The following is a 16,071-nucleotide window of genomic DNA, read 5'->3' on the forward strand; positions in this document are numbered from 1 at the left end:
GTAGATTCATTTCAATACCGACATTTCGTCTATATATTAAGTTTCACAAGTGTATAACACGGAGAAGCTATCAGAAGGTACATTACTCCCATTTTGTTTGGGTGTGAACCATCAATATTTACAGCAATATCAAAGAATAAGTTGATGATGGTAGAAAGAACTATGGGCGTCATGTGGCAAATATTACATGCATATCGGACCATGAGTTGTCAATCTGTATGACAAGATTTCCAATACAACCATATTATTGAGAAGGATGTTTACATGCTAGTCTCTCGTACTAGTATTACAGGGTTCTTGTGTCGTTCACCTTAGACACACATCTTTTTAACGATGTTTAAAAAAAGACAGAACCAATTTAATGTCATATATCCCTATTTTTTAAATATAACTATAAAATACCCCTATTTAGCGGACAAGCAGTTTATTCTTTTTTCTATTATTGAATATTGAAAACCAAGAAGGAAAATAAATCCCGAAATTAATTTGATTTAATTAAGTTTTCCAGCAAAATATTCACATCCCTTGGGGATAATTAGTGTTTGTCCAGTGGCATATATAACATGCATGTCGGAACAGGAATTTGGCATAATGTACTTTCAGAACCATGTTCACATCATTGTACATTAGGCAGCAACCATTTGATTTTCGGGGGGGGGGCTATGTTTTTTTTTCTGTACAAACTTTTTTTTTCGCCTGTGGCGAAAAACAAACTATTTTTTTCGTGACAAGTCGAAAACAATTTTTTCTTTCAATTTTAGCATTACATATAGTGGCAGCTGAGGGTGTAACAAGCAATTTATATAATTTTGAATTGCAACTATCTATAGTTCCGTAACTTTCTATCAAGGCGTATAAAAGAATGGTCGATAAGTGCGTATATTTTTGTTAAATCAATATTTCTTGTATGTTTCAAACTGTCCTTCACTTTTGAGAACGAGTACTTACATTTCCCCAAATTTACCCTTGGAAAAAATGTGAAAACAGATTTTTATTTTTTCAAATCTTTTTTTTTTGGAATTATTTAGATTTTTATAAATAATATTCTTTACACCAGAAATGTAATTTATAAACAAGCTTATGCGTTTAGTTATGACAAGAATATATCGGACACGCAAGACAGAGATTTATACTATACACCTGATAGTTCAAAAGTTATCGGTCGTATACACTGATCAATACCCTTAGAAGTGAAGCGATGCATGAACTTGCAAGTCCGACAGGAAATCGCTTGAATACCTGAACGTGTCACCTCACAATACATTTGGGAGTAATACCTTTAGCCATGCTGGTGATCAGACAAGGGAAGGTACGAATTTTATTACATAAAAGAATGATGAACAAATTAGATTTTCGAAAACAATTTTCACGGAACACTTATTTACGCTCATTCATGACTTTGAACCATGACTTTTTCACCAATTCCCATATAAACAGTTAAAAACGACAGACCTTGATTACCACGGTATAGCTGACTTATATTAAACCAAATTTCAGAAATCCTTGTATTGTAGTTCCTGAGAAAAATTTTCAACTTGGCTATCATGTGTAAAATCAATCAAGTGTTCGGTAAACAGGAAGTTGTTGAGTGATTTATCTGAAAACGCATCAAGTTCCAAGTATAACTGACTTATATCAAGCCTGAAACAAAATTTCAGAAATCCTGGTAGTGTAGTTCCTTACAAAAAATGTGACGAAAAATATTCATGGGACGGACGGACTGACTGACAGACTGACGGAGGGATGGACTGACGGACTGACGGAAGGACAGACAGAGGTAAAACAGTATACCCCCTTTTTTTCAAAGCGGGGGTATAATTAAATATCTTACAATGCAAAGCTAGTTATTTGCGATGTGCGATGATGCGTAGCTGCATGGTAGATTACTACGTGAATTAGATCATTTTGATTATCTTTGAATTCACTAACACGTGACTGTTGACACATTACACACAATATACTTAAAATACCTGGGGCAATTTACACTTCTGGTTTATTGTCCCTTTAACCAGCCAGTGTATCTGTGTATGATGTATTTATCTACTGTGCAAGGGTTGTGTAGCCAGTCAAGGTAGTTAAAATTAAAATGTATCTCTAGCTCCATTGACAGACTCCCATAATATATTCGAAAGCGGATCCCGAATTTTGAAAAAAAAGAATGTGGAAGGACGTAAAGACAACATTACAAATTGGACTTGTGTACATGCAACATTCAATCTATTTCTTGTGTGACAGTTTACTGACGGTCAAACCCGTGTTCAATTTATTACTTTGATATGGTTCCATCATTCGAAAATAAGTTATTAAAATCTCAGTAGGCTAAAAAAAAACTACTGGATTTTACCCACAGAGTGCAACAAACACAGGTCACGGAAATGGTCTCTACTACTTAAAACTTTGGCAATCTAATATAAAATCTTATCAGTCAATTTCATAGTATCACAATTTCATGTAAGAGCAGAAGATAGTGCCTTGAAGATAGCTGAGTAAAATAAATATTTTTTTTAACAAGATATATGTAGGGAGCTCTATTTTAACCAACCCGCGCATGAACAGATTCATTTATTCTTGTATTTACTTCCTGAATGACACGACTCTAGAAATGTTTGCCACTGGACATCAATTTAAAAATTAAATAGAATCAGACAGTCATGCTCGAGCAAATAACATTGAGAACGGAACTTTATAGAAAGATATATTCTATAGTGTATACAGATTGTATTTGAACACACACGAGGGTCTTGAATATTGTCTTATAGTTGTAAGTAATTTTTCTGTAGTCTTCATATTTTTCCCCATTATTCTATATTCTTTGTTTTCTTGGTGTCTATTTTATTTACTTTTTTGGTCCTTTGTTGTGCACTTTTTGTCCATATATATTCTCTCTTCTTCTATATAAATCCTATTCAAACCCTTATAAACATACACCATCAAAATGTTCAACTCAAAACCCCAGTTGACTTGTCATCCATGGAGTTTTTCTCAACCGTTGAGAATATAACAAATGCTAAATGAGTCCGTTTAAAAAAAAGGTGTGGTGTGATTGCCAATGAGAAAACTCTGGATAAGAGACCATATGCCACAGAAATTAACAACTATACATGTAGGTCACCGTACGGCCTTCAACAATGAGCACAGCCCATACTGCATAGTCGTCTATAAAAGGAGAAAACGTCTCGGAGTCCATTACTGATATTACATATATATTATGATTAATGTATCACGTATACGTCTGATGCTTAATTGTTGGCTCTGCTGGAAGGCAAAATATTTAGCTCTTTACTGACTAGTATTTAACAACTGAAACTAGATAAGTTATGAAAATCAAGGAATCTATACATGATATAACAGCAAATTTGAACGGAACCAAAACGCAAATTAGTAAAATAATAAGTATACAACTTGCATTTCAGCATTTTAATATATGTATTTATTAAAGTTGAGCATACACGTGTTTTCTATTATGTAAACAATCACACGTGATTGTGTGTCCGCATAGTGGTCATCTATTGGTGTTTATGTTAGATAAACAGGTTTGTGTTTTAAATATATGATATTTCGGATTGGTCAATATTTGTCGCATTGCGTAAATATATTGAGTATGATATTTGTTATGTAAATAGCACGGGATTTTTAAAGCGCGAATAGTTGTCTTGTTTAAGTAATTTAAGATATATGGTCATTCGAAGCTCGTATACCGTTCAGTAAGGCAGCTTAGTTTAGGTAAAGATATGTCCGAACCAGTGCTCGATCTGAATGAAGAAGATTTGTTAAGGGACCCCTTACATGGTCAACCCGAACGTCTTAATGCTTCAAATTCACAAGCTAATCAAAACCGTGACTTAGTAGACACTTTTGGCCTTTTTAAAGACTATTTGGATAAGAAACTTGTTGATTTGAAGTCCGACATTCTGTCAGAACAAGACAATCTATCTAAGAAATTCAGAGATGAGGCTAATATTAAGTTCAAATCAGAAGGGAACCGTATTCAGTTTCGATTTAATGAGAACATTTTGGATGGCCTTAACAAAATCCACAAGGATCTCGTATCTGTTGCTTCTCCCCTTTCTTCTATTACTGGTGATTTGGTATGTAAACTTAAAGAAAGAAACAAACTCATCAGGATCGCTGATAACTCCACTGGGGGATGGGCTACGGTTAGAGAATATGAAAGTAACGATATCGCTGAAAATGATGAGGACGAGAAAAAGATTCGCCAGGCTGAGACTAGAGCCCTCAAAACTATTAAGGAGAAAAAGACCCGCCCTCAGCCGTATTCAGCTAGACCTTCTCCAGCAGTTGGGAGTATCGCTACTGCCACTGCTCCTCCTCCAGCTTACGACTTCAGTCGATATCAACAGCCCTTTCGTAGCAGCACTGCACGGCGTGAGCCGTGCCCCATGGACATCTGTCACTACTGCAAGCAGTATGGTCACTGGAAAAGAAACTGCCCACTCAACTTCAAGTCAGCCACAGCTTCTGCACCCAGTTACCAGCCATCCAAACAGCAATGATACAGTTACTGTTAATGATAAGTATCTAGATATAAGTTTATTATCTTCTAGCTATGAATGCAATAACGATGAACTTGATGAATTTATGTCACAAGTTCAATTTCTTGAAAAATTAGAGTTTTCTGCTAGTCATAACTTTAAAGGTGTTAAAGGCAGGCTTGCAAAACATTACGATTTTTGGGTTAAGATTGGAGCTAATGATTTTGTTTTAGATACAATTAAAAACGGTTATGTAATCCCTTTTTTAGTGCCTCCCCCTAGTATGCACATGAAAAACAATAAATCTGCTGTTACTAACTCAGAATTTGTGGAAAAAGCCGTTTTAGAATTAGTTGATTCTGGATGTGCATATGAAGTTCCCTTTACGCCTTATATTGTTAATCCTTTATCAGTTGCCACCAATAAGTCCGGAAAAAAGAGGTTAATATTGGATCTTTCAATTTTAAATAAATCCGTCAAAAAAGAGAGATTTAAATTTGAAGACTGGAAAACAGCTATTCAATTTTTCAAAAAAGGTTCTTATCTGTTTAAGTTCGATTTAAAGTCTGGTTATCATCATTACGACATTTGTCCTCAGCAACAAACGTTTCTTGGTTTTTCCTGGAATAACAAGTATTACTGTTTTTCAGTTTTAGTTTTTGGTCTAGCTTCTAGCCCTTACTTATTTACGAAATGTTTGAGATCTATGGTCAAATATTGGAGACAAAATTCGATTGAAATTGTTTTGTATTTAGATGATGGTTTTGGAATGGCTTCGGATTACGAATTATGTCGGAAAGATTCCGATTTTGTCAAAAAATCACTAGAAGAGGCTGGTTTTTTAGTCAATGTAGAAAAATCTGTTTTTGAACCTACCCAAAAGTTAGAATGGTTAGGAATCACTTGGGATTCTGCTCAATTCTGCATTTCTATTCCCGAAAGAAGATTAAATGATTTGTTACAGTCTATAGATGAAATTTTAGACAGATTTTTGTTTTTCTCTGCTAGGCAATTAGCTCAAGTGACTGGTAAGATCATTTCTTTATCACCAGTTCTCGGAAATTTGACTAGATTGATGACAAGATATTGTTACTTGTGCATCGTGCAAAGATTGAGCTGGGATAAATTATTACAAATAGTTTATCCAGCTGAGATTTTGAATGAGCTTAAGTTCTGGAAATCCAATGTGGTTACTTTGAATAAAAAGAAATTGGATATGTACAGCCCTTCTTCAATAGTAATTTTTTCAGATGCTAGTAATGTAGCCTGTGGGGCTTATACTGTAGAATTGGAAAATAAGATTTTTCACAAAATGTGGAACGAATTAGAAAGATGTAAAAGCTCCACCTGGAGAGAGATGAGAGCAATCGAACAGGCCCTTTTGTCGTTTAGTACTCTATTTATGGGCAAAAGTTTAAAATGGTTTACTGATAACCAAAATTGTGTACGTATAGTACAAGCTGGAAGTATGAAGGAAGATTTACAAAATCTTGCCTATTCTATTTTTTGTATTTGTAAAGAGCATAATATATTAATTGAATTACAATGGATTCCCCGCACATTGAATTCAAAGGCAGATTACATTAGCAAAATGAGTGATCATGAGGATTGGCAAATTTCAAATGAATTTTTTGAATTTTTAGAAAGTTTATGGGGACCTTTTACTGTTGACAGGTTTGCTAGCGTGATGAATAACAAGACAAAAAGGTTTAACTCACTTTTCTGGAATCCGAACGCAGAAGCTGTAGATGCGTTTACACAAAATTGGAATGGAGAAAATAATTGGCTTGTCCCCCCTATTTATTCAGTTATACGCACAATTAAACATCTGATTTACTGTAAGGCTAAAGGGTCTTTAATTGTTCCAAGATGGGTATCTTCGCCATTCTGGTCATATATTTTTAATAAAAACTTGACTTACAAAGCTTATGTTAAAGATGTGCTAGAATTTAAAGAAACGAATAGAATCTATTCAAAAGGAAGTAGTCCGAAGTGTATCTTTGGAACTGAAAATTTTTTATCAACTGTTCTCGCAGTTAGATTAGACGCTAGTCTGTGATATTTCACATGGTCCTGATATCAATTTTGGTATTGCAGAGACATGGTGAATGAGATTTTACGTTGTACATATTACTCAGTGGAGAATGTAAAGATGAAGTATTTTTAGCGACATGGCCCTAGTATCATATGTTGTAGTATGATATTGTAGTAGGCATGGTTGATTGTTTAATGTCATATGCATTTTATTATAATAATTTATATGAATACTTGTTTAATTTTCCTTTATTGGGTAACACATTTTTCAGAAGTTTTCAAAACCAGAAGATGGAATGATATTGATTCTTTTCGTCAGTCTCAATCTCCAGCCATGCAGCTCCTGGTAGACCAGATACCTTCCTTTTGTTTGTCATCTAGAGCAGCTAACACTCAACGACAGTATAGATATGTTTTCAACGCTTTTTGTAAGTGGTGTTTATCTATTAATTTTTCAAACACGTTACCTGCTTCAGTTATTTCTGTCGCATCGTATTTAATTTATTTGACTAATATTGGTAAATCTACTAGCAGTATAAATGAAGCTTTTTATGCTATAAGTTGGGCTCATAGATTAGCCGGAGTTGAAAATCCGTGTAAATCGGATTTGGTTATTTCTGTGAAGGAAGGATCTTTGAGATCTGTTGGACACATTGTGGTTAAGAAAGAACCTATAACACCAGAAATTTTGTATCAAATCGTTATGCTTTATGGTAACGATAAATCTAATCTGAAAGATGTTAGAATAGCATGTATGTGCCTTATAAGTTTTGCTGGATTTTTGAGGTATTCAGAATTAGCAAATCTGACAAGAAATAATATTGTTTTTCATGATTCGTACATAAGTTTACTGATAGAGAGTAGTAAAACTGATATTTACCGTGAGGGTAGAGATGTACTCATTTCAAAAACGGACAAAATTACATGTCCCGTTAAAATGTTGATGAAATATTTAGATTTAGCAAACATCAAGTCGGACAGTAATGATTTGATTTTTCGTCCTTTATCTTTTTGTAAATCTGTAAATGGTTACAAATTAAGAAATGGTAAGCTTTCTTATACTACTGCAAGAGACATTCTGTTATCTACTTTAACATCTATTGGTTTAGACAAAAAGTATTTTGGTTTGCATAGTTTGAGGTCCGGAGGCGCCACTGCTGCTGCAAATGCGCACGTGGAAGATAGAATCTTCAAAAAACATGGTCGCTGGAAATCAGACCGGGCTAAGGACGGATATGTCAAAGAGAACATCAGTGAACGTCTAACAGTAACTAAAAATTTAGGAATTTAAAAAGCACACTATTGCGCCTTTCTTTGTTTAGTCGAAAATAGCTGCACATGCTGGCGAGCTATTCCTATGTAACAAGTGTTTGTTTTTATTTTATAAATACTTTATATTCGTTTGAGGTGACGAATTAGAATATAAATGTATTTATTAAAGTTGAGCATACACGTGTTTTCTATTATGTAAACAATCACACGTGATTGTGTGTCCGCATAGTGGTCATCTATTGGTGTTTATGTTAGATAAACAGGTTTGTGTTTTAAATATATGATATTTCGGATTGGTCAATATTTGTCGCATTGCGTAAATATATTGAGTATGATATTTGTTATGTAAATAGCACGGGATTTTTAAAGCGCGAATAGTTGTCTTGTTTAAGTAATTTAAGATATATGGTCATTCGAAGCTCGTATACCGTTCAGTAAGGCAGCTTAGTTTAGGTAAAGACCCCCCACCCCCCCTCCCGGATTAAGATGCTTGTACATTTGAAATGTTTTCGCGCATAGATAGAAAGATATTTATTCTATCAGTAGGACATTGTTTGTTCGATTATTAAGATTTATATGTATATATGATTTCTGATTTTGTTTTTCTATTTTGTAGGCTGTCGTGTACTACGCAGCGGTGTGACCGATATCATGACATCGGGACTCAATATTTTGATTTAATAAAATTTAACAGTAAGCTGCACATGCTGGCGAGCTATTCCTATGTAACAAGTGTTTGTTTTTATTTTATAAATACTTTATATTCGTTTGAGGTGACGAATTAGAATATAAAGGTAATTATTAATGATGTAATGCGTAAATAAGTTATCCTACACAGTGGAACAAATGGGAAGCCAAAGTACGTTAATGTCTGGATTAATCTTCTGCAAAAACAATGTCATTTTGTTTATTTTATCTGGTTAAATCTTCTGACTTCAGACTCGGACTTCTTTAGAACTGAATTTTAAATGTGCGTATTGTTATGCGTTTACTTTTCTACATTGGCTAGAGGTAAAGGGGGGGGGTTGAGATCTCATAAACATGTTTAACCCCGCCGCATTTTCCCGCCTGTCCCAAGTCAGGAGCCTCTGGCCTTTGTTAGTCTTGTATTATTCTAATTTTAGTTTCTTGTGTACAATTTGGAAACTAGTATGGCGTTCATTATCACTGAACTAGTATATATTTGTTTAGGGGCCAGCTGAAGGACGCCTTCGGGTGCGGGAGTTTCTCGCTACATTGAAGACCCGTTGGTGATCTTCTGCTGCTGTTTTTCTATGGTCGGGTTGCTATCTCTTTGACACATTCCCCATTTCCATTTTCAATTTTATTTCAATAAACTGACTTAAATAAAATTTAAGCAAGTTAAACAGTAAGCTTGCCGCCGTTGATACCCCTGCCGAAATATTTCGGTTCACAGGAAGTTGTTGAGAAATGAATCTGAAAACGCACCACACGGTACAACCCTGTAACCAAATTGATAGATACAAAAAAGATAGATACACAAACAAATTTACTTAAATAAATGTTTAATTTACATGTAATGTATGACGTACTTAAAATCATCTTTGTGTAAAGAAACGTTTGAATTGGCTGATCTTTTTGTAAAGCATGCTATTTTGACGGTTACGGATTCAGACTCATTAAAGATGCATTTCTTTCTAACACAAACGATGCAAACGGCTAAGCTCGCACATGTTTTGATCATTTCTTTCAAACATACGTTTGCAAAGTTTACATAAACTTTGACAAACTATGCAAACGCTAAAAATGCTTCTGCAGTTTGTCGTTTGTTAGTACAAACGCTCCAATTGTTTCTAACTTCAACCTGATTAAACGAAGTATTTGTTTCTAAGTTTGTAAAAAAGTCTGATTACCAACAACATGTGCATGCATTATTGAAAATTCAAACAGGGTCATTAAAGATTTATCAAACGATGTATTTGTTTCTACTCGTGTATCGTTTAGAAAACAGTAACACACGCGACACAACGTGTACACAATTCTTGTTAGAAAGAAATGCGGCCTAAGAAATTTTTTATTAGAATCACAAGAAGTTCTGATAGGTCGTAAAATAAACTTCCCATCACTTTATTCTTTTCACAATCATGTCAATTTAAAAAAAAAAAAATTCGCAACGATGTCATAATTGAAAGCACGAGAAAGGCTGACCAGAATGTTCAACTTGCAGCTAGTGATTGACAGGTATGATTATATCTTGGGGCTCTTGTGGGGAGCGTGGTGTCGGACGGAAAAAAGATTTCCAGTATTCATATATATATAAATGTCGATCTGATGTGGAAAATTGGGAGTTTTTTTTTAATAGCACAAAGAAAAAGACGTTAGAAGAGTAACAATGTGTAACTATAAACGAATTACTCGTTTATAATCTACGAGACTGATCAGATCAAAGTTTGATAAAAAAAAAAAAAAAAAAAAAAAAGCATTCAATATCAAACCTTGGAATAAACATGTTCAATGTATACCTGCAAATATGTCTGAATAAATTATATTGTGTATTTAAATTATCTCCATTGAATACAATACAATTTATTAAATGTATCTATGATATCCTCCATAAATAAATATCTGTACAGGTAAAGTTAAATTCGGATCAACAGATTGATTTATGACCTTCCGCTTGTCCATGTTGTATTGCAAAAATATCACAGCAGGTGTTACTCACACTAGACAAGTGTCAAATCAGTATGACATTATGTCGGATTACGGCATCTGCAGTAATTAAGACCCTGTTTTTACTGTTTTTACAGGAACTGATTTATCTTAACATGACAATAAAGAAGAATTTTGTAAGGTGAACATATTTGTAGTATTGCAAAGTTACCACGTGCATTTTCCTGTTCATTGGTCACATTTAAATAGATTATTCTTTATTGAACTAAATTCGATATTTAAATTGCAAGTAACTTTAATATCAAAACCACCGATTTTTATTTCTCGACTGAAAAGGATAATAAGACGGTTATTTTTATTTGTAAACAGTGTATATAATCACAACGATCTACTAATAACCGCTGCTCACAGATAACGGATTATACAACGATCTATTAATAACCGTCGCTCACGCATCACTGGTTCTATCACTGACTCAATACACACCAGTTTAATCGGACAAACGGATAATTCCCTGAGACACGGAAAATCTCCGGAGAACCACAAAATATTCTTTAAAACGGAAAATTTACGATAAACCTTTATTTTTTATCCGTTCCGCGGAGATTTGCCAAAAATCGCGGTCATTTGCCAAATAGGTCTACCAGTGTGACCTCTTGTGGTTTTTATTTACCTATTCTGTAATCAATAAAATGAAATGGGGAATGTATCAAACATTCATTCATACACCTTGTCCTTAGGTCAAGTTTGAATTTAAATAAATTGACAAATTTATGTTTTAGTGAAAGCCATGGCCATTGGTGTGGGATGTTTTATCGGGGGAACATTAATTGGAGCCATAATAACAACAATAATAGCCAGGAAACAGATGAAGTTGATGAACAGAAGATATCAGCCTCCATTTCAAAAAGACGAGGATGATGAAACTGCAAACTTTCATGAAGACGATAAATATTTGTGATAAAACAACTTTAATACATGTCAATTGAAATAAATCAACCGGTTATTTCTATAGCCGTCCGTTATATGTTCAGTAAGTGACTTCATTTTCCTTTTCATTTACATTAGAAAATCAACACTGTTTGAAACTGTCTTGTGGGTTTTAGATGCACCTTTGACAATTTCATTTTTTGTCAAGATCATCATCAATCTTTTTAATACCAATATTTCACTGTTTTAAGTCTGAGATGTAAATGTTGTTATGTGTATTCACCATATCAATTGTTGATAAATTTCAATTTTGTGATATTTTTACTGTAAAATTTTTATGAACAATTTTTCAAGAGTTTTGTAGATTTTGTTTTAACAAGAACAGAAGGTTGTGAAGAGATTTTTTATCAGACTATTTGTTTATTTTAAGATATTTTTTGTGGTTGTGAATTAATGCCGTAATGAAATATGTTTAAATTGAACCATTTGTTAACTGGAAACATATCTTGGAGAACTTCATTTAAACTAGATATTTGATATCTGTGTTGACTGGAAAATTGTAAAAACTGGACTCTGGAGCGGGACAAGTGATAAATTCTTTTTATAGCCATTAATTGAATCTATAAATTAACTGTCTATTCAAAAAACTGGCTTAAAATCTGTTTTAGTTTGTGACTCTTTTGACAAATAATCTTAGTAAAAAAAAACATTTCTGTATAATTCAGATCAATTTTAATCATAAGAACTTTAGTGAAAAGTGTTGCTGATAATCTTGTAATTTTAGCACAATGATCATGAAATTATATTACTTAAAAAGAGCTTATTATACTGTATAAATCTGATTTTTCATTTAAACTCAATAATTTTGAGATTAAATTGCATAATTTTAAGCGACATATTTTTCTTCACTTAGAATTGGGGAGATTATTTACATCCTTAAAAAATCGTCATAATACACATTTAAATGCAAATTTGAAGATTTGATGGATATATTAAACTTAAATATTCCCGCTGAATCCATCTTAAGTAGTAATGCAAAACATCCGGCCATGTTGAGAAATGAAAAAAATAAAGGACAATGCTTTAATTGTACTAAGAAGATATTTTCCCTTTTATATTAATGTATACATATCATGAAACTTTATCTTGTAATGTGAATCTGTTGTGTGCTATATTCATATTGTTATATAGCGAGTTATTTTGTAATTTATGTAGGAAACTTATACAGTTATGGATATAAAATGTATAATTTATAAAATGGAAAGTCCAGTAATTTTCATCATCCTGATTGATCATTTTTATAATGAAACCAAGATAATAATTCTGCAAATTTCATAAATTTTGAGAGTTGTAATCCTTACTTACAGTTTTACAAATTATCATTTGACTAAGTTCAGTATTTACATAGTATATTTGTATAGGGATTGGTGTGGTTGATATAGAGGCATTATTAAATTAAATGATTTAATATCAAATTGAAGAAAATATACAGTTAGTTGCATATGGTTTAGATGAAGAAAACTGTAACTTACTATATTTACATACAAATGTATATACATATATCTATGTTTTATGTTCATTGTAAATTATGCAATTTAGATTGTATAAGAGGTTAAAAATCATGTGTTCATGAAATTTTACACAATTAATAATGTTGAAAACTTTTTTAAATTTAAATGTATCTGAAATTATGATATAAAGGGCCCCAAAATTACTAGTGTAAAACCATTGAAACAGGAAAACCAACAGTCTAATCTATATAAATTCAAAACGAGAAATATGTATAAATTACATAAACAAATGACAACTACTGTACAAGAAGTACTTTTTTGTACACAAAACTGTCATCAATTAATATCCGAACTGTGTATAGTGATTGAATTATAGTTTTACATTTTTATATCAGCTTTACATTGTTTTTTAATATTCTGTAAATACTGTTGTTTAATTTGTATTTATTATTACCTTAAGCATATCTTTCTTTAAGACATTACAAATGAAGTTTTATGTTCATTGTGTTTTTAAATTCTTATTAAAAGAGTCAATACAGAGGTTGAACAAAAATCAAAGGGATAGGGGTGCTAGGAGGGCGTAGTTTAATTCCTGAAGAAATAAAACATTCTCTCCCAGACCTCAAAAAATAATCATTCATTCCAAAGTCCAGACAAGTGTGAATTCTGAATTACCGCAAAAACAAATCCTAATACCGACTCCTGAAAACGAAATATTGTAGTATGTATATAGACTGTATATGTTTTTAGATTTTGTTTGTTTGTTGATTCGTTCATTGTGTATGCTTGACCATACAGTGCGTGAAGTTGCATAAGTTGAACAAAGGGAAAGATTCATTTAGTACAAAATTGATCATCAAATTAGTAAAATTTATTTATTTTATTGTTTCAATTTTTGCTTTTGTACTAAATTTTAAAAAAAAATCTATTTTCTATTTTAATTTATATAATCATTCTTAATTTGTGATTTTAAACATTCCATGCTTTATGTAATTCCAGTGTAGAGTGGATTTAGAACTTTTAGAATCATTAAATAAAAATAAATTAAAAAAGTTTTAATATTTTGATCTCAGAGTTGATAGGACAAATTGAACAAAGTTATCTCCCATTATTTTATTTTTTTTTTAATTTTACACAGCTTTTTTTGCATAGGTACTATTTCTGTACTTAAAGTATGTAGTACTGTAAATTTACTTTTAATATTCAGTACTATATATAAACTCATCATAGATATCAGGACTAAATTTTGTATAAACGCCAGACGCGCGTTTCGTCTACAAAAGACTCATCAGTGACGCTTGAATCCAAAAAAGTTAAAAAGGTCAAATAAAGTACGAATTTGAAGAGCATTGAAGACCAAAGTTCATAAAAGTTTTGCCAAATACTATTTTGTTACTTTAAAACTATTGTAATATAAAGGTACCTGTATTTTACAGTACTTAATTTGTACTTGAAAATTAGGTAGTACAGATTTTTTGTTACTACCATTACATTTTCAGCATTTTGAAAGTTTTTCTATTTCAAATCTCTTAAAATTATGATTTTCAAACATGGAATATTGTATTATTTCTGTACCAAAATATATAGTACAAATCAAGCACTGTAAAATACAAGTACCTAAATATTACAATAATTTTAAAGTAAAGAAATAGTACTATAGAAATATTAAAAGTAAACTTCCAGTACTACATATTTTTAGTACAGAAATAGTACCTATGCAAAAGTAGCTGTGTAATACTGATCTCTTATTTTGGGGTATTTTTTAAAGGGCAAGACAAATAAAGTGTTTAACAAAAAAATAATGTTGTCACATGTTAAGATTAAACAAGATACATCCAAATTAGACCAAAGAATTTAATGTTGACATTTCATGCAGACGACACATTATTGATCCCAAATAAGCATAACTGTTTGACATTTGACTTGCTGTTTTGAATGGTATTGAACTTGGAAAGACGTACTTACCCAACACTTCAATATTTACAATTATCCATTAACATTTTTGTGTAAAAACATATGGTTGTGATGTGAAATAATTTTTACACCATATTTGTATTGTTTATACCAAGATGACAAGTATGTAAAATATTAATTTTATTTTTTTAATTCAATTTTATCTTTTCTTTTTATGTAATGTGTGTCAGCAATTTTGTGTGTTTCATATTTATAAAATAGACACACTTGATTGACTTTGTACCTTGCTAAATGCAGATTTGTATTTTTAAAACCATTGTGTATGTACATAACTTCATAATGTTTAATGTAATTATATTTTTTTTACTTAAATGACACAGGCACAAGTGATTATACCATGCTTACTGTAATGCAGATACTTTTAGCGAAACTATTTTCTTTGTATATGTGTAACTTCAGAATGCCAAATATTTTATTTTTAGCTCACCTGGCCCGAAGGGCCAAGTGAGCTTTTCCCATCACTTTGCGTCCGGCGTCCGTCGTCCGTCGTCGTTAACTTTTACAAAAATCTTCTCCTCTGAAACTACTGGGCCAAATTGAACCAAACTTGGCCACAATCATCATTGGGGTATCTAGTTTAAAAAATGTGTGGCGTGACCTGGTCAACCAACCAAGATGGCCGCCACGGCTAAAAATAGAACATAGGGGTAAAATGCAGTTTTTGGCTTGTAACTCAAAAACCAAAGCATTTAGAGGAAATCTGACATGGGGTAAAAATGTTTATCAGGTCAAGATCTATCTGCCCTGAAATTTTCAGATGAATCGGTCAACCCGTTGTTGGGTTGCTGCCCCTGAATTGGTAATTTTGTGGAAATTTTGCAGTTTTTGGTTATTATCTTGAATATTATTATAGATAGAGATAAACTGTAAACAGCAATAATGTTTAGTATAGTAGGATTTACAAATAAGTCAACATGACCGAAATGGTCAGTTGACCCGTTTAGGAGTTATTGCCCTTTATAGTCAATTTTTAACCATTTTTCGTAAATCTTAGTTATCTTTTACAAAAATCTTCTCCTCTGAAACTACTGGGCCAAATTGAACCAAACTTGGCCACAATCATCATTGGGGTATCTAGTTTAAAAAATGTGTGGCGTGACCCGGTCAACCAACCAAGATGGCCGCCACGGCTAAAAATAGAACATAGGGGTAAACTGCAGTTTTTGGCTTATAACTCAAAAACCAAAGCATTTAGAGGAAATCTGACATGGGGTAAAAATGTTTAT

At 32.4% G+C, this 16,071-nt stretch overlaps 1 protein-coding gene across 2 annotated transcripts in view; it reads left to right on the forward strand.

Moving 5' to 3' along the window:
• The window catches only part of LOC134683409 (di-N-acetylchitobiase-like), a 32,299-nt gene extending 17,039 nt beyond the window's left edge, over positions 1 to 15,260 (forward strand). For both annotated transcript variants that reach the window (XM_063542693.1, XM_063542694.1), the window contains exon 9: positions 11,213 to 15,260. In XM_063542693.1, coding sequence (XP_063398763.1) covers positions 11,213 to 11,391 — 179 coding nt within the window. In that variant the 3' untranslated portion in view covers positions 11,392 to 15,260. The remainder of the gene's footprint in view (positions 1 to 11,212) is intronic.
• The last annotated feature ends 811 nt before the right edge of the window (positions 15,261 to 16,071 follow it).

This window comes from Mytilus trossulus, chromosome 9, assembly GCF_036588685.1.
Source record: "Mytilus trossulus isolate FHL-02 chromosome 9, PNRI_Mtr1.1.1.hap1, whole genome shotgun sequence".
Taxonomy (NCBI): domain Eukaryota; kingdom Metazoa; phylum Mollusca; class Bivalvia; order Mytilida; family Mytilidae; genus Mytilus; species Mytilus trossulus.